Source organism: Neovison vison, chromosome 7, assembly GCF_020171115.1.
Source record: "Neovison vison isolate M4711 chromosome 7, ASM_NN_V1, whole genome shotgun sequence".
Lineage (NCBI taxonomy): Eukaryota > Metazoa > Chordata > Mammalia > Carnivora > Mustelidae > Neogale > Neogale vison.
In genome coordinates this window covers 27988394-28015681 of record NC_058097.1, presented here as the reverse complement: position 1 = coordinate 28015681, position 27288 = coordinate 27988394, and the positions used below count along the sequence as shown (strand labels likewise).

Sequence of the window (27288 nt, the reverse complement as noted above, 5' to 3'; positions counted from 1 at the left end):
GGAGCTGGAGTCCCTCTGTCCCGTGGAAAGAGCCTTGAGATAGGGGTTCTGTCACTTTGCTGGCAGGGTCTCATTCAAGGCTCCCTGCCTTTTTGAGTCTCTGTTTCTTCGCTGACAAGAACGCCAGTTCTAACACTGCTACTACTAACAGTGAACAATAGTAACATCCCCTCCATCAATAGAATGCTTACTCTGTGCCAGGCCCTTGATGTGCCTCACTTGGTTTAATCTTTATGACAACCTAAAGAGGGGGAAGCTATGATCCCCTTCTCTGGAAATCCCGGAGCTGCTGGGATAACAAGTTGAAGGCCTGGGATTATTTCAGAGCCCCCTTCTGGCTTTAATTAGACTTACTGCTTCAGGCCTCTCATGGTGGGGCTGGTGGGGAAGGGGATGAGGAGTAGACACGACTCTGCAGGTGACCTTAGTGGGCCAAGAGTTGTCTTTTCTCCTCCCTGTGGCTTGCCCCATGGCTCAGGTCCTTGAGGGTCCTAAAGAAATAGTCTTCGGTGCAAGTTTCTGGCTAAAGAGCCATATGGGACTGCCAGCCCCTACTTGAAGACCCCAAGACTTATATTGTGACTGTAATACGCTATTATTAATCTATTAATACACTATTATTAACAATTAAAAAATTGTTTCTGCAACCCTGTGGCGTAGACATTAATCTCACCCCATGCTTCGATGAGAGTACAGGCTCGGAGAGGTTAATCAAGGAGCTGCAAACCACACATTTCTCTGCTGGGGTTGGAAGATTTTGAGATTCTGCAGTATGAAGCATCACTGAGCCAGGGCCCAGATTCCGATTCTCACCATGCCCTCCAGCCTGATATGAGCAGTTGATCTGTAACTGTAAATCATTCCCCATCTTAAGCCTCTGCTTCTCAGCACTCAGGGCTTGACCTGCTGACCTCGGGCTTATCTTACCCAGCCCCCTCCCCCCATCCATCTATGTCCAGATAGGCCCCTGAACTTCCTCAGGGTAAAATGGAGTCATAGCCCAAATCATTTCCCTTTTCGGGGCCAGGTTCCTCATCAAATGTGGAAGGCAATAGTTGTTTCTGCCTTTTTTTAGTAACAGCATTGGGAAAGCTCAGTTTTCCTTTGGACAGCCATCTCCCAGGATCAGTCCATGTTTTGAGGGGAAGATTCCACCCCAGGTACCAATCTCTCCGTTGTCAAGGCTCTTTCAGCTGTAAATCTGAGTTCTGTATATCCCCATGTTAGAGAAGGGGCCAATTGAGGCTCAGGGAGACATCAATTTAGTCAAGGTCAGCCACAGAGCCCGGAAAAGGGATTGGTACTCCAGGTGGGCATGACCCTCAAGCAGAGAACTCTGCCTAAACTGTCATTGGTGGTGCCCTGCTCTGAGGGAGAAAGTCACCTTCAGGGGGCGGAGCTATCTGACCAAAGAGGAAGAGCCCATACCTTAAGGGGTGTGGCTAGCGCTCAGAGGGTGGAGCCAGGCCGGAGCGCCCGGAGTCAGAAGGGTGGGGCGAGACCGGACGGTGGCTAGGTGACTCGCGCCTGCGCGGAGCGCCCGCAGCACCGCCGCGGGCTGGGACTCCGGAGAAGCTTCCCCTGGGTCTCCCGGGGCGCTAACTCCCGTGTTTCGCATCCGTCGCTGGGTCCGGTCCGACGGCCCGGCTGGGCCATGAGCCAGTGTGCGGAGGCGGCGGCGGTGGCGGCCACCGTGCCGGGCGCGGGCATGGGGAAAGCCGGGCTGCGGCCGCCTATGGTGCCCCGCCAGGCGTCCTTCTTCCCGCCGCCTGTGCCCAACCCTTTCGTGCAGGAGACGCGGATGGGCGCCGTGAGATGTCTCCAGGTGAGAGCGTGGGCCAGGGGAGGGGCGTGGGTCTGACGGTGGAGGCGGACGCAGGTGAGAGATGTGGGACCGAAAGAGGAGGCAGATCCGGAGAGGGATGTGGGTCTGAAAGAGGAGGCAGATCCAGGGGAGGGGTGCGGATCTGAGAGGGGAGGCGGAGCCAGGTGAGAGAGGTGAGGGATGTGGGTCTGAGAGCGGAGGCAGGTCCGGGGGAGGGGCCCGGATGGGCGGGGAGCTGTTGTCTGAGGGGAGTGTGGATATGGTGGGGAGGTGTCAGGGGTGGGGGGGCGCAAGTCTGAGAAGCAAAGGCCCTGCGGAATAAAGAGATGTGGATCTGCAAGGTGAAGGCTTTTGAAAACCATAAGTCTGGAAGGGGCAGAGATGTGCGTATGAGAATTGAGGGCACTTGGAGGATGGTCCAAGGATGTGTGAGAGGAGAAAATGCAAAGAACATGTGGGTCTGAGAGGCAGGTCCTAAACAGGAGAAAGCTGAGCCAGTGGCAGAGGAGACATTCCATGCCGAGAAGGGAGATCAATCTGTGACAAGAGCTTCAACTTGAGTTTGTTAGAGTGGAGGGCTGGGCAATCTACAGGAGAGTGGGCTTGGGAAAGTCTCTCTGTTTCTTTCTTTCTTTCTTTCTTTTTCTGCCTTAGGGAAGGAGAGGAGTCAATCTAGGAGGTGAAGAGTGAAGGAGAAGGCAGAGAACCCAGGTCTGGCATTAGAACAAGTAAGGCTGGGATGATCTAGCTGAGAAGGAGCAGCAAGGATAGGAAATCAGAGTCTAGGAAAAGGGATAATGTGGGTCAACTTAAGGTGTTCAGAAGTCTTCACCCTGATTCGGTCCTGAATCAGTCTCCACTCAAATGCTTCTAGATTCAACACTTCTCCAAACTTTCTTCCACTGTTAAAAACTGCTGAATACAAAAAGGAAGTTTCCTTTTCTTTCCTTTTTCTTGTAAAACGCTCTTTTACCATTAGCAGTTACAATTGGGTCTGTGGACTTCCTCTTTGGTGCAGTTAGCGATCAAAGAACAAGATAGAGTGTGCAAGCTATGTTTGTCCTGTGTGCTCTGCATGAAAAAAGAGGTTTTGATGTTTTCCTGTCCATCTCACATATTTCTTTACTTCAGATTGGAAATCGTGTTATTTTTGCATAGCCCACTTATACGCACTGAGACTTGTCCCCCGCAGTGGGTTAGAGTAATGGTAAATGGGTGTCTGTTGCAGAAGGGTGTGAGAGAGGAAGAGGAAGATAATGTAGTAATACCTCTTTGTAAAGAAACTAAATGTTTAAAAATTTAATCTTCATGTCTTTAAATGGACAGATGCCCCCTTTGTATCTTAATACTTCTGAAACATTTGTAAATACATGGACTATCACTCAAGATTAATTTTAGTCTAATTTGGTTAAAGTAATCATTCTTAAATGTAAATATGTCTATTTGGCTTCATATTTTGGAGAGAGGACCAAAGTGGTATATTTATAAAGAGACTAATTGTTGGTGTTGGTTTTCTTTTTCTTTTCTTTCTTTCTTTTTTCTTTTCTTTTTTTTTTTTTTTAATAGCATGGCCTGTTACTATTTGGAGAGCACTTTCGCATAGCTTTACGAGAGCTGTAGTATAATGGAAAGATCACTAGTCATAAGTCAGGAAACCTGCTCAGGCTGTGCCGTTTATCCAGTTCGTTATATGACTTTGGCCAAGTCACTTAACTTCTTTGAACTTCACTTTTCTTATTTATTGAATTGAAATAGTCTTACACCAAAGAGGGGTTAAAATTAAGCGAGAAAATGTGTGAAAGAATCTGGACTGTTTGGTGATTTTAATATTGATAGTTATGCTATACTATGTTGCCTACAAATCTTAAACTGTATTTAAAATTTATGATTTGTATTAAATGGAATTGAATAGATCTAGGTTTTTTTGTTTTGTGTTGTTTTGTTTTTAATTAAATATGTAGACCAGAGATGACTACAACAATGGCTTGAACATCGACGCAAAGGGAAGATTTAACCAGACATGATTGAAAAACAGTATTGTCTGTATTATCAGGTTTAAAAGATCGATATGCTTTCACTTAAGTATGACTTACTATGATCAATTCAGACTAAATTTAACCTTGAATAATGATCAATATCTTGCTTAAGGGCTGTTGTCACTTTTGTATCTCATTGTAGGACTTAGCTTTGCCCTTCCCCTTCTCTTATTGACAATTTAAGGTCCTGCTGCTTAGTGGCATGGAAACAAGTAGCCTAGCTTTCATTTCCTGAATAGAATATGGAATTGAAATAAGTGTTTGGTAGTAATTGTGGGTCATTTATCATACCAAAAGTATTTGTTAAATATCATTGTGTACCAGGCACAATGCTAATTTCTGGAGATATAGCAGTGGACAAGAGAGACAAGAACTCTGCCTATGAAGAAAATCCAGAGAAGAAGATTACGTTAACAGAGTGTTGAAAGAAGGCCTTTCTCAAAGATGATGCATTACCAAATGAGAATAGGATGGGGAATCCTCTTATTTTGTCAAAGAGTTAATCAAAGTTGGTTTATTTACTATTAAATACTATTATTTGTTGCAGACCTGGAAATGGCACACAAAAAATTAGCCCAATATTTGACGACTTAATTAAAGTATTCATTCACATTTTGAATGTGAGTTAGCTTATGTGAATATACTATAATCTCATTCTAACTCTATCTTCAGGATCTATGCTATGGTCCTTTATTGCAGTAAAGATTATTTTTAGGTCATTTGCAAGGCTGTTTGCAAGGCTTATTTGACCTGCCTTGGAGGTCACCCACTGCAGTCTTTTCTCTGTGGGTGTTTGACAAAACGATCAGAGGCAATTGCTGAACGTGACAGCTACCTGAGGCAGTGACTAATGATTGGAGCAAACAATAGGCTTAACCAAACAGCTTGCAAGAAGAAGCAAGGGAATAAGATGCCCATAAGGGTTTGACATATTCATGGGAATCTAGAAGGGTATCTACATGTATAGGTCTGTGTGTATTCCCAACAACAACAACAGCAACAGACTATCCTAAGCTCTCATCTCTACCTAACCATCGGGCTTTGTGCAAAGAGGAGGTAAAAGCTAAGGCAGAGCTGTCGACTTCCACTTGGCTGTGTGTTGAAGGTGTGTTCCAACATGTGCACAGAGACTCTTCACAAACATTGAGGAACTTACTGATTCCAGGCACTGAAGGAAATCTTATTTAATATTAGCTGACTCCCAAACTAATTGGTCAGAGACTTCAGTAGCCACACAGGCCACATGACAAAGAATACATCCTTTATAGAATTACATCATAACAGTTACTGAACAAGCAAATAACAACAACAGATAGCAATAACAATGCACCTTGGTGATGGAAGAGAATCTGATTTTCAGAGTTGTTACATTATTTAAAGTGTTTGGTTTTCAACAAAAAAATTGCAAAATATGCAACAAACAATAAAGTGTGTCCCATAATAGCAGTCAATAAAAACTATCTCCAAGGGATCCCAGATGTTGGACCTACTATCCAAAAACTTTAAGTCAGATATTTTAAATATGTTCAAATAACAAAAGGAAAAAAAACCATGTGAAAAGAACGAAAGGAAAATATGAGACAGTGAATCACCAAATAGAGATGATCAGTAGAGATAGAAATTATTTAAATTATTTTAAAAAGAACCAAAAAGAAGTACAATAACTGAAATGAAAAATTCACTAGAGGGACTCAACAGCAGACTTGAGCAAACAGAAGAATCAGCTAATTTAAAGATAGTTCAATTGAGATTAATTGATCTGAGGAACAGAAAAAAAAAAGGTTGAAGAAAAGTGAACAGAACCTCAGAGACCTGTAAGATATTATCAAGGGTATCGACATAAGCAGAATGGGAGCCACAGAAGGAGGCAAAGAATTTTTGAAGAAAAAATGGCTGAAAACTTGCCAAATTTAGTGAAAAATATTAACCCATTCAAAAAGCTTAATGATTTCTAAGTATAATAAACTCAACGATATCCATACCTATACATATCATAATCAAACTGTTAAAAGGCAAAGAAGGAAAGAGACTCTTGAAAGCAGAAAGGGAGAAGTAATTCATCATACAGAAAGGGATCCTGAATAAGAGTGATGTCTGATTGTTCATCAGGAACCATGGAGGCTAGAAGGCAATAGGATGATATACTCAAAGTGCTGAAAGTAGAATATTGTCAACCAGGATTTATATAGTCAGAAAAACTACCCTTCAAAAATAGAGGAGAAATGAACAAAAACAGAATTTGTCACTGGTACACACACTCTGAAAGAGATACTGCAGGGAGACCTTTGGTTGAAATGACACTAGAGAGTAACTCCAATCCACATGAAGAAATTAAAATACTGGTAAAGATAACTACATGTATAAATATAAAAGACACCATAAATATAATTTTTATTTGCAAATCTTTTGTCTTCTATGTGATTTTTTAAAATTAATTAATTTATTTGACAGAAATTACAAGTAGGCAGAGAGAGAGGGGGAAACAGGCTCCCCGCTGAGCAGAGAGCCTGATGCCGGGCTCTATCCCAGGACCCTGGGATCATGACCCAAGCTGAAGGCAGAGGCTTTAACCCACTGAACCACTCAGGCACCCCTGTCTTCCATGATTTAAAGGACAACTACATAGGGGCACCTAGGTGGCTCAGTCAGTTAAGCATTCAACTGTTGATTTCAGCTCAGGCCATGATCTCGGGATTCTGGGATCAAGTTCTGTATTAGGCTCCACACTCAGTGGGGAATCTGCTTCTCTCCTCTCCCTCTGCCCCTCCCCTGACCCATGTGCACACATATGCTCTCTCTCTAAAATAAATAAATCTTTTTTAAAAAGACAGTTACACAAAGCAATGTTTAGAAATCTGTGTTGATAGATATACAATGTATAAGATGTAATTTATATGACAAAATTAGCAAACAGGAGGAAGGAGGAAATAGAGTTGAGCTATTAGAGCACAATTTTTATATCCTATTATAATTAAGTTGGTATTAATCCAAGATAGGTTACTGTAAATGAAGTTGGGAACACTTAGGGCAACCACTAAGAAAATTAATTTTAGAAGAAGTGACAAGGGAATTAAGATGGCACACTAGAAAATATTACTTAACATAAAAGAAGGTAATAATGGAGAAATAGAGAAATGAAAAAGACATAGATATGTAGAAAGCAAGTAGCAAAAGAGCAGATATAAAGCTTACCAGTAATTACATTAAATATAAATGGAAGTGAGAGATGGAAGAATTGATAAAAATATACAATCCAACTCTATACTATATAAAAAGACACACTTCAGATTCAAAGACCCAAATAGGTTGAAAGTAAAAGAATAGAAAAGATACACCATGCAAACAATAACCAAGAGAGAACTGGAAGGGCCATATTAATATTAAATAAAAAAGACCTTAAGACAGACATTGTTACTAGAGGTAAAGGAAGACACGTTACAATGATAGAAGGGTTACATCATCAAGAAAACAATGAGAACCATATATGCACCTAACAGTAGAGCACCAAATACACAAAGCAAAACAAATTGAAGCAGAAAATACACAATTCAACAATAGTAGTTAGAGACTTCAGTTCCCCACTGTGAGTAGTGGTAGAACAATGAAACAAAATATAAACAAGAAAAAGCCTTGAACAACACTCAACTAAGAAATAAATAAAGAGAGCAGTCCATCCAGCAATAGCAGAAAACACATTTTCTCAAGTGCCCAAGGAATATTCTCTAAGACAATTATAGTAGGCTATAAAACAGGTTTCAATAAATGTAGGAGGATTACAATAATGTATGTCATCCAACCACAATGGATTGCAATTAGGAAAAAATAAGAAATTGGGACACCTGGGTGGCTCAGTGGGTTAAAACCTCTGCCTTCAGCTCGGGTCATGATCCCGGGATCCTGGGATCAGGCCCCACATCGGGCTCTCTGCTCGACAAGGGGCCTGCTTCCTCCTCTCTCTCTGCCTGCCTCTGCCTACCTGTGATCTCTGTCTATCAAATAAATAAATAAAATCTTTAAAAAAATAAGAAATTTAGGAAATTCACAAATAAGTGGAAATTAAATTACTGCTAAATAATCAGTAATTCAAAGAAGAATCATAAAAAATATTTGTAAGTACTTTGAGATGAATGAAAATGAAGACAGTGTGTAAAAAATATGTGGCTAGCATTACCTTGATAACAGCATCTGAAAAAATATAAGAAAGGGTTCCACTTCTGTTCAACATTAAACTGGGGGTCCTAGCGAGTGCAATGAAATAAGAGAAGAATTACAAGACAGAGATGAGAAAAGAAAGTGAATTTTCTCAGTCAGAGAAAATCAAATACCTTATGATTTCTCTCATATGTGGAATTTAAGAAACAGACAAATAACAAACAAGCAAAGGGGAAAAGAGAGAGACAAACTGAGAAACAGACTCAGAACCATAGAGAACAAACTGATAGTTGTTACTGAAGGGGAAGTGGGTGGGGGGATTGGTAAGACAGGTGATGGGAGTAAGGAAGGCACTCTTCCTGATGAGCACTGGGTGATGCATGGAATTATTGCACATCTGAAACTAGGAGGACACTGTAATGTTCCCCTAACTAGAATTTAAAATAAAATTTAAAAAAATTAAAAATACAAAAAGAAAGGAAAAATTCTGTTTATTTCACAGATATCATGTCTGTATATGTAGAACATTCTAAAGAACCTACAAAGTGGCTAACAGAACTAGTAACTGAACTTGGCTAGGTTATAGGACACAAGATTAAAACTTAAAACCACTTACATGTCTGTATACTAGTAACAAACAATTGCCATGTGAAATTAAATTATCTTGTTTATAATAGCAATAAAATAACATTGAACAATTAGGAATATATTTAACCAAACCATTGAAAACAACAAAACACTGTTGTGAGGAATTAATGAAACTACATAAGTGGAGAGATATGTTATGTTTGTAAATTGGAAGAGTCAATATTATCATGGTGATAATTTCTCCCAAATTGACCTATAGATTCAATGAAACCCTAATAAAAATCCCAATATACTTTTTTGTTTGGGTAGAAACTGACAACAAATTAATTCTGAAATATATGTGAAAATGCAAAGGAACTAGAGTAGCCCCAAAAAAGTTTGAAGAAGAAAACGCTGCAGAACACAGTACCCGATTTCAAGACTTAAAACACACACACACACACACACACACACACACACACAAAAACTGCAGAGTTGAGAGAATGGGGTATAGACAGAGGAGCAGATGAACCAAGCAACGAAACATAACGGAGAGCCCACACATATGTGTTTGATTGATTTTTGATAAAGTTGTCAGGAAAATTCATTATCGGGTATCAAGTCTTTTCAACAAATGGTGTTGGGACAACCAGATAGAGGCTATGGATGAAAACTAACCTCGATCCCTAGTGCATACCACACACAGAAAGTAATTTAACATGGATCATGGACTGAAAAAAGCTAACACCATACAGCTTCTAGAAGAAGAGAATATAAAATATCATCATGGCCTGGAGGTAAGTAAAGATTTCTTAGAAATGACCCAGAAAACTAAAACTAAAAATTGATAAATTAGTGTACATCAGAATTAAAATTCTTCTCATCAAAAGATTCCATTAAGAAAATGAAAAGGCGGGGTGCCTGGGTGGCTCAGTGGGTTAAGCCTCTGCCTTCGGCTCAGGTCATGATCCTAGGGTCCTGGGATCAAGCCCCACATCAGGCTCTCTGCTCAGTAGGGAGGCTGCTCCCCCCCTCTCGCCCCCGCCTGCTGCTCTGCCTACTTGTGAACTCTCTTTGTCAAATTAATAAATAAAATCTTAAAAAAAGAAAAAAGAAAATGAAAAGGCAAGGCATGGACTGGGAGAAAATATTTCAGTGCATATAATGACAAAGGTCTTGTATGTGGAACATAAAATGAACTCCTACAAATTGATAAGGAAACAAACCTGTAAAAATGGGCCAAAGACTTGAACAGACACTTATAAAGAGTTAAGGGAGTCACCAATAAGCACACGAAGAATGTGTGCAACCACACTGTTCATCAAGGAAATGTGCATGAAGGCCACGTGAGATATTATTTTATACCCACGTGAATGGCTACAAAGACTGACAACACCAAATGTTGATGAGGACATGGAGCAACAAAAACTTTTTATACTTTGTTGGTGAGGTAAGATGATACAACCACTGGAAAAACAATGGGGCAGTTTCTTATAAAGTTAATCATACCCGGGGGCGCCTGGGTGGCTCAGTTTACACGTCTACCTTCGGCTCAGGTCATAATCCCAGGGTGCTGGGATTGAGCCCCACCTAGGACTCCTTGCTCAGTGGAGAGTCTGCTCTCTCCATCTGCCTCTTCCCCTGCTCATGCTCTCTCTCTCTCTCAAATAAATAAAATCTTAAAAAAAATAATAAGTTAACTGTACCCTGACCCAACAGTTTCAATCCTGATGAAGTCAAAATCTATGTCCACACAGAGACTTGAACATTAATGTCCATGAGAGCTATATTCTTAATAGCTAAATATCCATACAAAGAGGAATGGATAAATGAATCATGGTATATTCATACAGTGGAATAGTAACTCTGCCGTTGAAAAGGGTTCACTACTGGTACATAATGACGACGTGGGAGAATCTCAATGATTTGAAGGGAAAGAAGCCAGACATAAAAAGAACACCTACTGGGTGATTTCTATATGACAATCTAGAACAGGCAAAACTAGGGTGAAAAGGAGCCTGTCACCAGCTGCCAAGGGCCAGGGAGGGTGTTCCGACTGCTGAGAGGCATAAAGGAACTTTTTTGGGTGATCGGACTGTTCTGTATCTTGACTGCCGTGGTGTTTGCTTAGGGAAATATATTTGAAGAACTCATATTCTGGGGCGCTTGGGTGGCTCAGAGGGTTAAGCCTCTGCCTTCAGCTCCGGTCATGGTCTCAGGGTCCTGGGATCGAGCCCTGCATCAGGCTCTCTGCTCAGCGGGGAGCCTGCTTCCTCCTCTCTACCTGCCTCTCTGCCTACTCGTGACCTCTCTCTCTGTGTCAAATAAATAAATAAAATCTTAAAAAAAAAAACTTCATAATCTGCACACTTAAAGTAGATGCATTTTTATTTTATATAAATTATGCCTTGATAAAGTTGATTTTTTAAAAAAGCATCCTAAGACCAAATGTTGGCAAGTGACCAAAATTCTCCTACGTTGCCAGTAACACTTGGAACTATTACAACCACTGTGGAGAGTACTTTGGCAGTTTCTTATCAAGTTGAACTGTCTGTAACCCAGCAATTCCCCTCCCAGGATGAGAAAGGAAAACACGTATCTGCGAAAAGATTTGTACAAGAATGTTCATAGGGGCTTCAATCATAAGAGCCCTCGACTGGAAACAAGCCAAAGATTGATCAACAGAAGACTAAATAAATTGCCCCATAGGCATACAGTGGAATCATACTCTGCAATCAAAAATAATGAAATACTCATTTGCAAAATCACATAATTGAATTACAAAAACAATACGTGAAGTGAAAGAAGCTTAGACACATAAGAATGCATAATGTATGGTTCCTTCATATGACGTTCAAGAACAGACAAAACTAATCTCTGGTGATAGAAATCTCGCATCGGTTGAAGAGACCCGAGGTGACTGGAGGACAGGCATCGTCTGTGTCTTGATTGCGGTGGTGGTAGGTACAAGAGCATACATTTATGAAAACTCACTAAGCTGGGCACCTGGGTGGCTCAGTGGGTTAAAGCCTCTGCCTTCAGCTCAGGTCATGATCCCAGAGTCCTGGGATCGAGCCCCACATCGGGCTCTCTGCTCCACAGGGAGCCTGCTTTCTCCTCTCTTTCTGTCTGCTTGTGATCTCTGTCTGTCAAATAAATAAATAAAATCTTAAAAAAAAAACAAAAAACCTCAGCTATCTACTGAAGAGCTGTGCATTTCCTTGTATAATTTTGACTTCAAACACGCACACATGCACACACATAATTTGACAGAGATCAAACTAGATGTTAAATTGTCTGACAGAAAAGTAGGATCATTTTAGTGTTCCTCATAAATTGTTTGATGATGCCCAGATCACATTAAGGGCCAGGAAAAGCAGAAGGACAGCGCTGTTTGAATAGTGTGGTTGGCTAATAGAAGGATAATTTAGCATGCATGAAAAAAGTCAATATGGTGGGATGCCTGGGTGGCTCAGTCAATTAAGCATCTGCCTTTGGCTCAGGTCATGATCCCAGGGTCCTGGGATCGCATCCCGGATTGGGCCCTTGCTCAGCAGGGAGCCTGCTTTTCCCTCTGCCTCTGCCTCTGCCGCTCCCCCTGCTTGTGTGTGCGCTCTCTCTCCCTCTCTCTGACAAATAAATTTTTTAAATCTTTTAGGAAAAAAAAGTCAATATGGTATAGGATTAAGAGCAAAGGCTTTGTAACCAAGCTGTGTTCAACCCTTCCCCCCACTTAGTAAGTATGATCTTAAGTAGCATCACCTAAGTTCCTTTGTGCCGTTCTTTTCCCATATGTAAAACAGCCTAAGGTGATAGGAATCAAATGGGTCCCTATATGCCAAGTGCTTCTTGCGTCCACTATATAATAAGCATTCATGTATTATTGGCCATTCTTACTAACTTTCATTCTTATTCTTACTTGTTTTTTATTTTATTTTTTCCTTCTCCATCTTCTTATTGTCGTTAGTTATAAAGGACTGGCAGGTCTATAAAATAACGCACTTACTCATTCACACTCTAATACCTTCATTAACACTCTTCCTTCTATCGATAGCTCTCAAAAACCAATTTCCCCTCTTACCTTGTTAGCTTCTGCTTGTCTTTCAAGACCATTCAGCCTTCAACTCCTCCAGGAAGCTTTCCCTGACTGCGTAGTGAGATACTGTGTTTCCCCAACATCCTCTAGTCACTTCCCTTAACAAACAGATCAGGTGTTCTTATAGTGCCTGGTTTTCTTCACTGTTGCTTTTGCTATATTGTAGGTGGTGTACAGCAGGATATAGTACATTATTTTTCTTTGAGCTGAGATTCATGTCTGGCGTGGGGTAATATTCAATTCATCCTTTAATGAACACAAAAATGACACAAAACGTTGCTCTTCTGTGTTTCTGGTTGATAGCCAGAACATTAAAATACTGTCCATTCATCTATTTTTTTTTTTTTTTTGTAACTTTGTGCTTTCAGATTTTCTTTCTTGGAATTATCCTGCTTCCAATCCGCGCCTTGTTGGTCACATTAATTGTACTACTTGCCTGGCCATTTGCCGCCCTTTCAACTGTATGCTGTCCCGAAAAGCTGACCCATCCAATAACTGGCTGGAGGAGGTAAGAAAGAATAATGTCTAAATGTTAGGTAAATCAAATAAAGAAGAGTTTACCATAGTTCAGTCATCGATCGATAGCTTTAGCTACTGCTGCCAACTCAGTAGTCCCCATTTATTTCCATTTCTCAGATGAAACGGTTATTAATTCATCGTTTGGAGAAATTGCTGCCTGAGCACCTCAGGATAATCTGGTGAAGCTATAATTTCCTAGTATTAAAATATGGTTTTCTGAGTTATTGCTGAAAAGCGATAGATCCCTTGTTCTGGAAGACCCAGGTAGTAGGCCTGAAACTATTACAGCTGAAAAATGCCTTTCTTCTGCTCTGCCTCAGTCTTGACATTTGCTTTTGTCCCTTCATAGTATTTTCTGCAGTGGCATAATTAGGCAGGTCAGTTACAGTGTATTGAATACTTCAGTGATTATTGTTAATCACAGTTTAATTCTTAATCAGTAGAGCCTAGCTTTTTAAAACATCCGTGTAGAAGCAGAATGGAATTGCTTCTTGAGCATTATCTCATTAGGGGGGTGTTAGAGAATAGACTTATCACAAATTAACAAAGTTACTGGTCAAAGTTTACTCTCCTGGGACAGAGCCAACTTGTTGCCTTATGTTTATCCTGAGAGTGAAGCCTTTTAAAATGTGCATTCCTTGGAATGGGAAGCCATTGCTGAGTTTTAGGGCACTGTCGAACTTTCTAAAATTGTGCACATTTTTTTTTTCTTTGCAGCAGGGTCCATTCCTTCCATCCAAATCTCAAAGGAGAATGTCCTCCAAAAATTTTTGAAAACCACTGTTCTAGAAACTTTTAAAAATATGCAATTCACCATCCAGTTCCTGTTCTAGTAAATAAATGTCAACATTCAGCCCAAGGCTGGTTACTGAATCCAAGGCTGGCAGTGTCCCCAGAGAACTAATACCACCTCAATCCTTGGAAATTGCACCGCTTTGTTTTAGAGCTCAAGGTTGTATGTCACTAAAAATTACTTTATGAGAGGTTCGTTTTTTGGATTTTGTTTTTTGTTTTTTGTTTTTTGTTTTTTCCATGATGTGCCCATCCCTTTCAATTACACCTTTGGTTTCTATCATTCATGGCTTATGGAGCCCTATAATAATGGAGGGAATAGTCCAAGAATCCAGAAAACGGATTTAATAAATGTTAGGGGAAAAAAAAGTTCTATTTTTGCCAATTAAGCAAGTATCTCCACTTATTCTCAAACAGGTAACATTGACGTTAATTATGCAGCACCCAACTTTTAGCCTTTTTGAAATCACTTAAGTGGAAGTGTCTAACAGCTTTGAACATGGGATATTTTAGAATGCAATTGTCAGAATTTACATCGCTGTAAATCAAAAATAGTAGGTGTGGAAATTTAGTTAACGGGGTGAGCTTTTTATTCTTAGGTAAATAGACATCTGAACTGGAAAGAGCAAGAAGGAGAGATACAGTCTTTTCCCCGTGCCCTCTGGAAAAGTGTTTTGGTTCTCTGTGTCTTACTTTCTCCTTACAGCAAAACTTCCTCAGTGGCCGGTTGCTTCCTAGCCCCTCGCTGCATTTGACAAGACTGTTGAGAGAGTTAGACAGGAAGCCAATGTTTTAAAAAAGATTTTATTTATTTATTTGTCAGAGAGAGAGCGCTCACAGGCAGACAGAGTGGCAGAGGGAGAAGCAGGCTCCCCACTGAGCAAGGAACCCAAAGTGGGACTCTATCCCAGGACACTGGGATCATGACCTGAGCCGAAGGCAGCCCCTTAACCAACTGTGCCACACAGGCATCCCAGGAAGCCTATTTTTTAAGCCTCCCATTAGCTATGTTATAGGAAATGCACATGTTTTGCTTTCCATGAAAAGCTGTATGCTTATTCACAATCTCAGATGCCTATTCTGTGTTTGCATGTCTAGAAGTGGGTTTTTGTCTCCCTATTCAGTTGAGCTTCTCAAGGACTAAGACTGGGTCTTATTTGTCTCGTGTGTCTAATGCAGGTCACCTGCACGAGAGTTCCAAAAGTCTTTGGGGGAGATAGTAGCATCTTTTTTACCCAAATGTACGTTCCCAAGGTGTCTGCTCTGAAGGACTGTATTCACGTGGGCTTCTCAGTGGGGGATGTGTGTTGTCAGTGGAGTCACTTATTAGCCATACATCCTTGGGAAATTTCGCTTCTCTCTGCCTCAGTTTCCCAGCTGCAAAATAAGGGTGCTAATAAATAATTCCCATTTCATAAAAGTGGGCTGAGGATTAAAGAAATCTAAATTCCTTAGAATAGTGCCTGGTGAAAAGAATGCTTCGTATAACTGCAAGCTATTCTTAGCTCATATTTTAAAATGAAGTATTCAGACACGTTTGGGTTTTTGTGTTGTGTTTTAGAGCAAAGCCCTGCTGTTAGCTGAGATTAGCAAGACTAATTGTGTCTTTTCTTTTCTTCCTTTCTGTCTTTTTTTTTTTTTTGTATTTTTTTCCAAAGGAAAATCAGTCAACCAATTTTGAAGATTCTGGGTCATGCCATGTTCTTTTCAATGGGGTTCATAGTTACTGTGAAGGGAAAGGTAGCGAGACCCATGGAGGCCCCGATTTTTGTCGCTGCCCCCCATTCCACATTCTTTGATGGGATCGCCTGTGTCGTAGCCGGGTTGCCCTCAATGGTCTCTCGAAACGAGAATGCACAGGTTCCTCTGATTGGCAGTAAGTACTTGTAAGACAACATAGATATTTTCATGCTCATGGTTCGCGTTAAAACAAAACAAACACCAAACTGTCGTTTATCAGTGGGCTTTTTAAAAACTCTCAAATAATGAAACACTTACTATTTCCTTACTTCTAGTGAGGAACTATATGGAAGGAAGGAATTTATGGTAAAGGTTAGAGACCTCCCTGTCTGTACCCTTAGAATTCTTTCAAATTCTTATTTTTGTCACCGTACCATCACTGCTTTGTGTTTGTATACCTAGCTAGAAAGACCAGCTTTCAAGTCTCAAACGTGTTTGATTTTTCGAGAGAGAGAATGTAACTGAAGAATTTGTGAAAACACTGGTTACATGCTATTTCACGAATTTCTCTTTGGGGTTTTAGGCTGATAGACACATGAAGTCTTTCCTCTTAACTCTGTTTGCTTATTATTGCCCCAGAGTCTCCATGAGGGACCAACGTGAAACTCTTTGAAAAGTATGATGTGGAGCAATAAGTGCCTCCTGCCATAAAAAATAATGAAGTCAGTGAGATGTGTATCCCACCAGATGCTTTGGTCCCTCCCTAGGGTGCGGGTCTCTAAGCAACCGCTCCCAGTCGTCCCAAGGTTATTGCAAGCATCCAGTGGCAAGAGAGTAGGTGTGGAATTTGCCTTATGTTACCTTGGCACTCTGGAGAAATAGCATAGTTCCTGCTACTTTGTCACTCAGCTAAGAAAAATGCACATACACACTCTTTCTCTTCTTCCCCCCACCGTCCCTCTTTTTTTTTTTTTTCCCAGTGTAACCACCTTGCTTTGTATAATATGGCATTTTCATGAAAAACTATTTAGCAGTAGATTTTCAGTAAATTGGGGCACTTGAGTGGCTCAGTCTTTAAGCATCTGCCTTCAGCTCATGTTGTGATCCTGGGGTCCTGAGTCCTGGAATCAAGCCCCGCATTGGGTGCCCTGCTCCCCCTGCTTCTGTCCCCTCTCTCGCTGTCTCTCTCTCTGTGTCAAATAAACAAATAAATAAATAAACATGTTAAAAAAAAAAGATTTTCAGTAAACTGAGGTTTATTATGCATGTATGAGAAAGCTCCCCACTTAGAAGCCTGGCGTGCTGAACATGTTAATAAAATTAATAATTGCTCCCTACCTGTGTGTGCTCGGAATTCACATAGTCAGTTGTCAGGCTATTCCTAAAATAAAACAAGATAATCTTGTAGTATATATTCCAAAGGTTGCTTGTCAGTTGAGGAAGAAGACCATCAGGGAGAAAACTGCATTTGTTTCCTTTTATATTCTTGCTGCTAACTTCTGTTATATCAATGATATCCTTGTATGTATATAAAAAAAAAGCAAGACCCTTCTTATAAACTGTGAATTAAAACAGGTTTTTTTAAAAAGTTCTCTTTAATTTGCTATATTTTAACTTTACATAAAAATTGTTTTATGATTTATCCAGTATCATTGCTATGGTAGCTTTAGCCAAAAAAAAAAAAAAAAAAAAGACTTGGTTCTGACCTTTTGTTTGTCTTAAAGGACTGTTAAGAGCTCTGCAGCCAGTGCTGGTGTCCCGGGTGGATCCGGACTCTCGAAAAAACACAATAAATGAAATAGTAAGGCGAGCAACATCAGGAGGGCAATGGCCACAGGTAAATGTCCATTTAGATATATTACGAGTTTACTTACTGCATATGTGGAAATCATTTAGACCCACAGATGGCAGCATCTGGGGACACCCATGCTGGGTGTCTTCAGCTTAAGAGAAACAGAACAGATGAGTAAGTATTAAAAAGTCCTCTTCCCTATGAGAAACTCCATGGGATTAAATATATCATTCTCTCTTATCCTCCAAACTCTGAAACAATTTTTGCTTTATGTCATAAAAAGTAATTCTCCACCTCTGAATTTATTTATTATCTTAAAGACAAAATATCAAAGCTCAATTCTGCTCAATAATATGGTAGGTTTATTTATTTATTTTTCAAAAGCGATTATCATCTTAATTTTGTCCAGAGTTTATTTAGGCAGGACTTTTCACTTCAGGGGGTACATCAGAATCACTTATAGAACTTTTTCAGACTTCAAACCATCTTACTAACCCCATCACCTAGAATGCCTTTTGAAATTGGGGGAAGGGCAATATTTTCTGGATAAAGGGAGCCTCCTGGGTTATTCTGGTCAGTAACGCTCTACCTTGTCCTGGGTATAAGCAGGGGACTCTAGCAGGACTCATGATCTGCAGTGATCTGGCCACCCATGATGATGAGTAGATGTTAAAATACCAAGAGGAATATGTGGGTTTCTAAATCCACCAGGAAGTTTAGAAACCAGGGCATGTGGGGAATGATTTTTAAAAAGTGACCAGGAAGAAACAGCACTTGGAATAAGGGTTCAGTTTTTCTCTTTGGATCCAGGGACTCTATCTAGGACTGGTAGGCCAAAGTTAACAAATTGGTAAGACTTCAGCTCATCTCAAGGAACTTTCTGTCCAGATGTACAATGATCTGATCTGAAATAGTAAGAATTTTCAGGCACTGACTAAGCAACCACTTGGGGGGGATATTGTAGAAAGAATTCAAGCATTGGCATACTCGATGGCTTTTAATGCCCCCTTCCAGGTCGGAGATGTTATGATTTATACTGTATCCACTCATTAATAGAGTAGCTATAGAGTTTCCATTGAAGGAACCGTATTTGATATTGTAACCAGTTGTGATAGGAAACCTGTTTTTGTTTTTAAATTGGGGGGTAAAATTGCATACACTTATCATTTTTATTTTATAAATAACCCATTGTGGTAGCACTTTTGCCTGATAATGTTTTCCCTTTCTAATTATCATTTTAAAAAAATACCAAATAATTACACATACTAACTACTGTGGGTACAGGAACTTTCTGTTTTTATTTTATGTACTTAGTGATTCAATCATTGCCAAATTCTAAAAGCTTCAGAAAATCCAGCTTGTTCACTTAATGGGGAAACTAACTGTACTGTGTGACTTTCACATGAAGAACAGAAAAGACTATGTTAAAAGCTAAAAATACTTTCTCAAAAAAGATACTGAATTGTATTCCATATGTCTACTAACCCAAGTAAGCATAAAGCGTGTTGTAAGTATTTTCTCCTTTTTCCCTCCTCCAAATATCCCTGAACTGTATGTTGTAGGAGTGAAGATCCTTGAATGGGAAAACAGAAACAAGGAAGTAGTAATGATTTGGTTAAGGATGAATAGCAGGAGAGGAAAGAATTTAATGTCCTCTTTGGCCATGACCTAGGGCGTGCATCTTCTTTTAAGTTTATCCAAATCATTAGCATCGTCATTAAGAAACATTTATTAAATGTATTTTCTATTCAGAGATTTAATCCATTTACTAATTTTCCCAATGGTCAGACAATAGTGATTTTAGAGGAAAACTGGATAACCCGATTCTAACTTTCCATAGCATCAAATATTAGCCTTTTATTTCACTTTTGTATTATAAGAATTGGCAGCTCTTTGTGAATTCATAAGAATGAGTAAAGAGGTAATCTATTAATTAGACTGAAATATTAAATCTACGTATTCCTTTTCTCCCAAGATACTAGTTTTCCCAGAAGGTACTTGTACTAATCGTTCCTGTTTGATTACTTTTAAACCAGGTGAGATCAATTAAGTTATGTACTATAACAAAATATGAACGGTTTCTCAAATGATTTGATACTAATACACAAAACAGCTTGTTTGTGCTGGGCGTTTCCCAGTAGAAAGTTTTTAACATTGCAAATCCTCAAAACTCACTCCTTTACTTTCTGTTTTAGTTTCATAACCCCTTCTTCCTTGGATTATTGTGCATATGTGCGTGTGTGTGTGTGTGTGAATCATATTTGATATTGTATCCAGTTGTGTACGTGCACACACATGTACACACACAGAAACCACTGACAGATTTTTCTTTTCCTCCAAGGATACTCTTATAGGCACTCCAGTTCCTGCATTATCCAGTAGAATACTATTTTGGTGATCATTATAAAGCCTTCAAATGCATTCTTTGCTTTACTCCTTTTTTAATAAAAAATTATAAAGTCACTAATTTCATAGTAATGTGTAATTTCATACATAATTTCCTAGTAACTGGTAATGCTTTAACATGTTTTTGTATTAACTGCTAGACTGCCCAGAGCCAAAGTTAGAACTCACTTCTAGTAAGTGGGATAGTCTTTGCTCCCAGGTATTTGCTTTTATTTACTTTTTATTTTATTTGTATTTTATTTATTTATTTGTTCTCCTCAGTTTCTCTTGGTCTTGTAAAATAATGAGTATTTTTTTGAATAATGATTTTTTTATAAAAAATTAAAAATTTTTATATTTTTATTATAAAAAATAATTTAATAATTATTGTTTTGAATAATGAGTATTTGGAAAATGAGAACACATGGAGATGTAAATAAATATTTTCAGCAACTTGGGCATAACATAAATATTTCGGTTTCATAACTGAATTTTAGAACGCTCTCGTTTCGGTAAACACTAGGGATTTACCAACCTTTAGCAAATAGTTTATGTGTACTCTTAAACCAGTAAGGAAAGGCATATTGCTTATTATTAATTTTCTTCACTGTAAACTGTATAGTCCTGTAAGGAAGATGCTATAATATTTCACTGTGGTTATAGGAGCCTTCATTCCCGGGGTTCCGGTGCAGCCGATCCTCCTCAGATACCCAAACAAGCTGGTAAGCATTGTGTTTTACAGTGGCAAAAATCTCAGACGTTCCCAACAGCACAAATTTTCTAGCACCCCTTTTAATCTTTGAATAAAGTCCTGAATAGACATACCATGGATGAACATGGGCAGATCCCATTCCCCTTGCCATGTGAAGGATTTAGAAGTTTGCAAGATAGGCATGTACTTGGGAACACCAATATTATATTCTGTCTCTGCTGTTACTAAGCTCCAGGAGAGCATTTCTTTAGCTTCTACTCTGTTGTCTAGGTAATGGTACCAGTAAGTCTCAGATTCAAGGTCTTCTTAGACCAGGTAGCAGAAGACTTGCATATTGTTTGTGATTTTCACTAAGCCCCAAAGGAGACTTTTCCTGATTCAGTGGTTATTGTTGAAAGGATAACTGGTGTAGCAGGGTAAATTTAGGGTTGGCTTGGTGTTTCATTTCTGGCTCAATACTGACTAGCCGTGTGACTCTTAGCAAGTAACTTAAATACGAAGATAGATAGGGAAAGAACCTGTCATCCTACAGCAAGTGCATAGTTGGCCTAGGAGACAGTCTTTCTGCTCCAGCCAGGTACACTGTCGTCCTCTGGATATGGACAGTGCCACCATTTCCCTAAAGAAAGATTTTCTGGAATCTGTTTTGGTTCTTAGAGGAACTTTCCCTACTAGAGACTTTACATAAAAAGGCAGGCTATAATTAGCTACCTGTGTTACTTAAGGTCAAGAGTTCTTGCTCAAGTCAGCTTTTCTTTCAGTAGCTTCTCAAACTTTTGATATCCGTGGTTAAAAAAATTAGAATCCATCAAAATTTACTTATACTTCTGCCTATTTGACACCTACTGAAATTCTTTCACTATGTATTACTTTAATCTGTTCCAAATACCTGCCTCCCCCACCGCCTTTGGTTGAGAACGGTTATATTCTGGGTTTTGTTAGCAAATTAATTACCTAGCTATGTTCATATTAGGAGAAAGATAGCTAACATGCATATAGTTTTATTAAAAATTAAGAGCAACTTAATTCCATAAAAAGATAGGTGGTTACATATGGAAAACGGATTTTGGTATGTCGATACATAATCCAAGAATTCACAGAGTAATGCCCTGCTGATAATAGTCTAGTTTTACATTTCAACATACTGCTTTTAATTTAGAAGGAAAGTATGTGAATACCAATATTAAAATAAGATCTTTTTTAAAGATTTGGCTTTTATTTGGCATTTTTTCACTGAACTGACAGTCTAAATACTTCTGTTATTGTAGGATACCGTGACTTGGACATGGCAAGGATATACATTGTAAGTCACTTCTCTTTATTATTGGTTTATTTGAATTTTATTCAAGTGAAGAAAAAAAAGATCATTTATTCCTTTTTTTTTAAATAAGCCTTGTTTTTTTGTAAAAGTAAAGATTTCTCTTTTTTTAAGCTTTTATTTATTTATGTATTTATTTGAGAGAGAGAGAGAGGGTATGTGGAACCGAGGGATAGGGAGAGGGACAAGTAGACTCCACCCACTGAGCTAGAGCCGGAGCCTGACGCAGGGCTCGATCTCACAACCCTGATATCAGGACTTGAGCTGAAATCAAGAGTCAGACTCCCAACCGACTAAGCCACCCAGGTGCCCCTAAAAGTAAAGATTTCTAATCAGCTCCTAAAATCTTGTAACCGAGAAGTCTCTGTAGAGAGCATCACTCTCTTGCCTATTAAACCCCCAGCCCCTCCCATGTGCAGAATTCTGTCTGCCATGTCTTATGGGTCTCAAGCGTGTATCTACCAATTCTTAAGAACCAGTCCAGTGATCTGGTTTGCATCCTACTTAGCTTTAATCTTGTAGTTTTATTTCCATTGCTGGCTTGACATGTTAGCTGGTGTCTCCATTGTTGTTTTACTCTATCGGTTTAAGCAGTCCGGGGCCATTGCGTCATAGGGCCTGAAATAGCCGTGATGTGTCTGATCTGAGCTGAGAAAATAGCTAAGCTTTCAGTTCCGTTCTTGGATTCTAAAAGCATGCGGATCAGCAGTTTCTATAAACATTTAAGAGAGGAGAGAAACAGCTCACCAGTAAGCCAGCTAAAGTGAAACAGACCTTTAGAAAGAACAGAACATGTAGAATCTTACTTTCCCTCAAGACCTTTGATTGACTTCCCCCTGGATTAAGTCTGAGCCCATCCACACTGCGGTGAGAGCCTTGTATAAAATGCCTGGATTGGAGGGCTTTGCCTTGGGCCTTCCCCAGCAGTGCCTTTTGATACTGAACACAGAGTTTACATAACATTGTTGATGCACAGACAACCACTTGGACATATTTAAAGGGAATCCTCATTTGCCTTGTGTAAGTACCTTGTGACTTCCTTAGATCATCCCAATAACATATGAAAGTCTGATTTTTTTTTTTTTTTTTTTACTGCATACCAATTTTCTCCATGTGTGAATTGCACTGAAATAATAAGTTTAAATCAGAGTAGGTAACTGACAGGCCAGTTACATGCATTAGTGGTTATTAACACGTGAGGCACATACGTTCCTATTATGCTTGGGTCCTTCATAGTCAAAGTAAGTGACACTCGAAATAAAGACCATCGATTGCGAAGGACATCTAGGCATTATGTGATCTTTAACGCCTCTGGAAATCGGTTTATTCCTTTGGCCAGAATACATGTTTCATGTCACTGTTGATCTTGAGTTCCTGGTTTTCAGCTTTTTAGACAAGGGCCACTGAGGAGGAGCAAACTGTACGAAAGCATTATAGAAAAGGAAGCGCCTAAAATCTGGGTGTCCTGAGGTGTGTGTCCTGAGGTGTGTTGTCTTCGTGGCCTTTACAGTTTAAGCTCCTTATGGCCACAGTGACCTGCGTGGTCAGTGTGCCTTGTGTAACTTGTGTGGCAGCACAAATACAGGAAGGCCTTCCTGGAAGGGGAATCAGGATAGAAAATGGAGTGGCTGGGTTAATCCAGCCTTCTAACCTGGGACGTGTGTGATAAAGGGAAAAAGAATATAGAAGAGGGCGATCAAAAAAAGAGAGCAAAAACATTTTTCCAGAGGTGAAGATTTCTTAGAACTGATAAACACAAAATCCTCAAAAGGCACGATTTTCTTTTGTCCAGATGCCACGTTGTACCTGCCCGGGGTGACTCTCATTTCCACTTCTATCTTCCAGTGGGTTTCATGGCGTAGTTAACACTGTACTGTTACTGTCGAGTCCGTTTCCTCAGTTGCCCTCGCTCTAAGGGCAAGTCTAGACTGAGATTCTAAGGAAGAGAGTCTATACTAAGGCAAATAGCCTAAGGGAGAGGGGTAGTAAACTTAGCGAGTACACTTAAGAGAAGGGGAAGCGGGGCGCCTGGGTGGCTCAGTGGGTTAGGCCGCAGCCTTCGGCTCGGGTCATGATCTCAGGGTCCTGGGATCGAGTCCCGCATCGGGCTCTCTGCTCAGCAGGGAGCCTGCTTCCTCCTTTCTCTCTCTGCCTGCCTCTCTGCCTACTTGTGATCTGTCTCTGTCAAATAAATAAATAATAAAATCTTTTTAAAAAAAAAAAGAGAAGGGGAAGCTATGGAAAAGCTTTTTTGTGTGGGTCCAAGAGGTGTTTGGTTTGTGTGTAGTGTAGACAACACAGGTTTTATGCCTGACTCCTTCCTTCCTTCCTCCATCCCCGCCCCCTATCTCTCCCATCCACCCTAACTTCCTTCCTGTCTTTGTCTTTCTTTCTTTCTTACAGCAGTCAGAATTTTCCAAACAGATTTATCTGTTTGAATCACTAAATTCCAAATCTCAATTTAGATAATTCAAGAATAATTTACTTCATGGTAAATAATGTGGATTGCTTTTGCTTGCTTGTGGTTGATAGTAAAAGATTGTTTTCCTCTCAGATGGAAAATTTGAGAACTGATACTTACATTCACAATTTAGAATTATATATGGAATTGGTACATCTACCTAAATTCCTTCTTTTAACTAAATTCCTTGTTTAAATTTCTAAATTTCTTCTCTGAGGTATGTCCCTTAAGGAATTTTTAATAGATAAATCATATTTTAGTTTCTTTCTTTCTTTCTTTCTTTTTTTTTTAAGAGAGAGATGATAGAGCACAGGAGTGGGGAGAGGCAGAGGGAGAGAGAGAATCTCAAACAGACTCCCCACTGAGTGGAGAGCCTAACATAGGGCTCCGTCTCAGGAACCTGAGATTGTGATCTGAGCCAAAATCAAGAGTTAGATGCGTTCAGGGAAATACAAATCAAAACCACAATGAGATACCACCTTACACCAGTCAGAATGGCTAAAATTAACAAGTCAGGAAATGACAGATGCTGGCGAGGATGCAGAGAAAGGGGAATCCTCCCACACTGTTGGTGGGGATGCAAGCTGGTGCAGCCACTCTGGAAAACATCATGGAGCTTCCTCAAAATGTTGAAAATAGAACTACCCTATGACCCAGCAATTGCACTACTGGGTATCACCCCAAAGATACAAATGTAGTGATCCAAAGGGGCACGTGCACCCGAATGTTTATAGCATCAATGTCCACAATAGCCAAACCATGGAAAGAACCTAGATGTCCATCAACAGATGAATGGATAGAAGATGTGGTATATATACACAATGGAATACTATGCAGCCATCAAAAGAAATGAAATCTTGCCATTTGCAATGATGTGGATGGAACTAGAGGGTATCATGCTTAGTGAAATAAGTCAAGCAGAGAAAGACAACTATTATATGATCTCCCTGATATGAGGAAGTGGAGATGCAACATGGGGGGTTTAGGGGTAGGAAAAGAATAAATGAAACAAGATGGGATCAGGAGGGAGATAAACGATAAGAGACTCTTAATCTCACAAAACATACTGAGGGTTGCCAGGTGTAGGCACAAAACATACTGAGGGTTGCCAGGTGTAGGGGGGTAGGGATAGGGTGGTGGGGTTATGGACATTGGGGAGGGTATGTGCTAAGGTGAGTGTTGTGAAGTATGTAAACCTGGTGATTCACCTGTACCCCTGAGGCTAATAATACATTATATGTTTATAAAAAAATTTAAAAATTAAAAAAAAGTAAGATGCTTCACCAACTGAGCCACCCAGGTGCCCCAATTTTAGTTTCTTAAGAGCAAAAACAGGTTGGCTGTTTTCTTAAACATGTAGATGAAGCCATTCAGCCACCTCATCTGTCTAAATGAGGTAAAATAAAAATCCCATTGATGTCCCATCCCAATAGTCTAAACATGTATTAGGAAGCCACACATAGAAACAACTGTCCCAGAAATGTTCCTTGAGAGTGTTGGTTATAATCACTTTAAAGCCTTTGTCTTTTTTCTAGCTTTGCAGTGAAAGAAAATTTCTCCATAACTAAAACACTGACTATTAACTGGGAAATTATGATAAAGTTTCTGCTGTTAGGGAAAGGCCCTCTGATTTCTTTTTTCTTTTTCTTTTTCATATCAGAAAAGAGTTTAGAAATGTAATGTTCTACTCATAACACATTCACATACCTTAAAATGTGGCCTCGGTAGATCCTCTAGGGTCTGGGCCTACGAGACCTCAAATTTGGGAGTTAGCATGCTGAGCCGCAGCTCTGACTCACAAGGACCTATTTGGTATTGCATTTAGTGATTTGACTTTTGAACATCACGAACACTTGTTCAAGCCCGTGCTACAGCGGCCCAGTGACACACATAAATGCGGAATATATATGAAGTGTGACATGACGGTGCTCGTGTACAAAGAAAGGATCGTTGAGTAATAATATTAGTTGATACTTGTCTTACCACATAAAGATGGCCTGCTCTTTTTCTCTCTTCAGCATTCAGCTTTGTATGCTTACTTTCTGCCAGCCCTTCACAAAGGTGGAAGTTGAGGTAAGTCTGTCAACACGCAGCCTCGGAACCAGACATTTGGCCTTCCCTTTTCTTTCGAACGTCTAGTCTAGGGACCCCAGCTGTACAGAGGCTGGAAGTTAAACCCACCCCCTAAAATGAGCCCTGGTCTTTTACACATTGTCCACCTGCCTCTCAGATCCAGCCCTGAATACCAGGAAGTACTGCTAACTTCTGGGACCTTCTGCCCTTAGCCGCCCTTGGCTGACTAGATTTGCATAATTCTTCTCTCTCTTATTCTTTTCAATGCTGACCTCTGCCCTGGGGATTGGTAGGCTTCACTTCCTTACAGAAGGAGCTCTTGCAGTTGATGGAGTCCTAGCTCTAGCTCCTGGAAGAGTATGTTCTGTCAAAGCAGAAGCCCTCACTTTGCGAATCCTTGTACACGTGGAAGGTCTGGGGAAATTCTATCTGGGAGGCAGCTCAAATCATCATGAACAAGGCAGTCTTTTGGTTGGAGTTGCAGGGGCAGGCAGGGGGTGGGGGAGTAATTCAATCTTCCTGAAAATTCTGACCAGATTTTTAAGACTCTGAAGGTTGATTCCAGAACCATTCTCAGATTCTAGGAATGACGCAGAGTGGACACCTCAATGCAGAATTGAGTTGGTTTTGGTCATGCTCTCAGATCGCCTTTGAAGAGAGAGGGTCAGAGGGTGGGGCAGACTCTTAATTCCATTTTCCAGTTGCATCCATAGATTGTGTAATGAGAACGTGAAGTTTGCTATATAATTCAGAATCCTGAGTGGGGGTCCATGTTCCAAGTGACGGGACATGGAATTTAAGTCACAAGAATACTCTTCTTACTTTGTTTTATAGCTTAGGCATTTAGGCCTGTAGAGGTTGTCAGTAATACCAAATGTCA

At 40.0% G+C, this 27288-nt stretch overlaps 1 protein-coding gene across 3 annotated transcripts in view; it reads left to right on the top strand.

Moving 5' to 3' along the window:
* Nucleotides 1–1564: 1564 nt before the first annotated feature.
* The window catches only part of LPCAT2 (lysophosphatidylcholine acyltransferase 2), a 65173-nt gene continuing 39449 nt past the window's right edge, over nt 1565–27288 (top strand). For 2 of the 3 annotated variants that reach the window (XM_044256123.1, XM_044256122.1), the window contains exons 1-8: nt 1565–1825; nt 13045–13184; nt 15646–15863; nt 17392–17504; nt 19435–19495; nt 20508–20566; nt 21825–21859; nt 26354–26408. In XM_044256123.1, coding sequence (XP_044112058.1) covers nt 1655–1825; nt 13045–13184; nt 15646–15863; nt 17392–17504; nt 19435–19495; nt 20508–20566; nt 21825–21859; nt 26354–26408 — 852 coding nt within the window. In that variant the 5' untranslated portion in view covers nt 1565–1654. Of the gene's footprint in view, nt 1826–13044; nt 13185–13218; nt 13375–15645; nt 15864–17391; nt 17505–19434; nt 19496–20507; nt 20567–21824; nt 21860–26353; nt 26409–27288 lie in introns of those variants that run through there. The other variant, XM_044256124.1, reaches the window with a different exon arrangement.